The following is a 1,601-nucleotide window of genomic DNA, read 5'->3' on the forward strand; positions in this document are numbered from 1 at the left end:
AAAACTCGATAACTGTTATTATCTCTTGCTGACCGTATTTGTTTTTATGCCTCTATTTGGGTATATCTGTGTCCTTTTTGTCCTGCCTGAACATCTGTTCACAAAACTTTTTTTGAGAATCTTTCGCTCACCCTTTTTCCTTTCAAAGCCCAGCCCTTTGTGATATTGTTTTCCACAATTTTAAAGTCACCAGTGGAAGACCTCTTGCGCAGCAATGTTAAGGCGTCACGATGCTAAAATGCAGGTGGAAAACGATATTATTTGAATCATCGCAAAATACTTCGACTGGGAGTATTTCTTAAAATCTATGTTACATTTATTGTCACCGATGTTAAACATTATATTTGAAGCATTTTTGTTACGTCATATGTTCTTTGTAATAACGTGACGAGCGAATCCTAATGCTGCAAACGATCTATATAAATAGCATCGGCGCAGGTGATTAATGGCATTAAATCATACATATTTTTAAGAAAAATCCTTTGTTAAGTCATATACTTTGAAGTGCTTGCTTGGGAAAGAAAAAGATATTTCGTTAATTGAAGATATTGTTTAAACATTCCACAAAATCATCAAAATATTGCACATTTTTACTAATCAAAAGTGATTTACAAAAAATTAGGGTAAATCCGTAGATTTCCCAAGCACGATTCACATTGGTACTTATATTCTCTACTAATTTTACGTAAAATATTCTAAAATTGTGTTGATCTTTAACCTGCGCCAAGCTGGTTTTACATGCATTAAAATTTCTTTATTCAGTTGTTTACATGTAGCAGGGAGAGTCTCCAAACCACTAGTCTATAAAAAGTCCTTAACTTAAAACGTAGCTTAAAAAATGCCGATTATTTGATACTGTTTTTTTTATATGAATGAATTCTGTACGTCTAGCATTAATGACAGCATCTATGTAAAGGAAACATGCGGTTTTACAGTGGTATGATATAATTTACTTTTAACGTTAAGATACATTCCCCGAGAACTATCGACAGGAATGCAGATCGTGACGTCAAATTCAATTATGACGTCATATCGTATGAAATAGAGACAAGTGACTTTCTACACATCGCTGTAAAATCCATCGGGAAGCCTAAACATGCCTGCGTGTTGATATTTCTTTCAATACATACCCATTTTTCGGACCACAATATTTTTACAAGATCTTTTAATTTGATTTTGTGATTGCCCATGTCTTCGTGGATGTTCAAGGGATGTAAAAGCAATACTACATTCACCACATTTTTACACGTTTATCTCTTCATCCACAACATATGTCACCTCATCAAACACATTGTCACCCCATCCACCAAATATGTCACCTCATCTACAACATCTGTCAATCCATCCACCACATTTGTCACTCCATCCATCACATCCGTCACTCCATCCACCAAATCTGTCACTCCATCCACCACATATGTCACTCCAGCCACCACATCTGTCTCCTCATCCACCAAATCTGTCACTCCAACCACCACATCTGTCACTCCATCCTCCACAGCTGTCACCTCATCCACCTCATCTGTCACTCCATCCATGAAATCTGTCACCTCATCCACCACATCTGTCACTCCATCCACCATGTCTGTCACCTCATCCAT

General features: G+C 36.8%; 1 protein-coding gene across 1 annotated transcript; it reads right to left on the reverse strand.

Annotated features, from left to right (window-relative positions):
• Positions 1-1,274: 1,274 nt before the first annotated feature.
• LOC136271910 (putative sensory transducer protein YvaQ) lies at positions 1,275-1,601 on the reverse strand. Its single transcript, XM_066072493.1, has one exon. It carries the CDS (start codon positions 1,599-1,601, stop codon positions 1,275-1,277), a length of 327 nt encoding a protein of 108 aa, XP_065928565.1.

Source organism: Magallana gigas, chromosome 9 (assembly GCF_963853765.1).
Source record: "Magallana gigas chromosome 9, xbMagGiga1.1, whole genome shotgun sequence".
Taxonomy (NCBI): Eukaryota; Metazoa; Mollusca; class Bivalvia; order Ostreida; family Ostreidae; genus Magallana; species Magallana gigas.

Coding starts and splice junctions, on each gene's coding strand:
- LOC136271910 (XM_066072493.1), bottom strand. CDS start 1,601: ATGGATGAGGTGACAGACATGGTGGATGGAGTGACAGATGTGGTGGAT.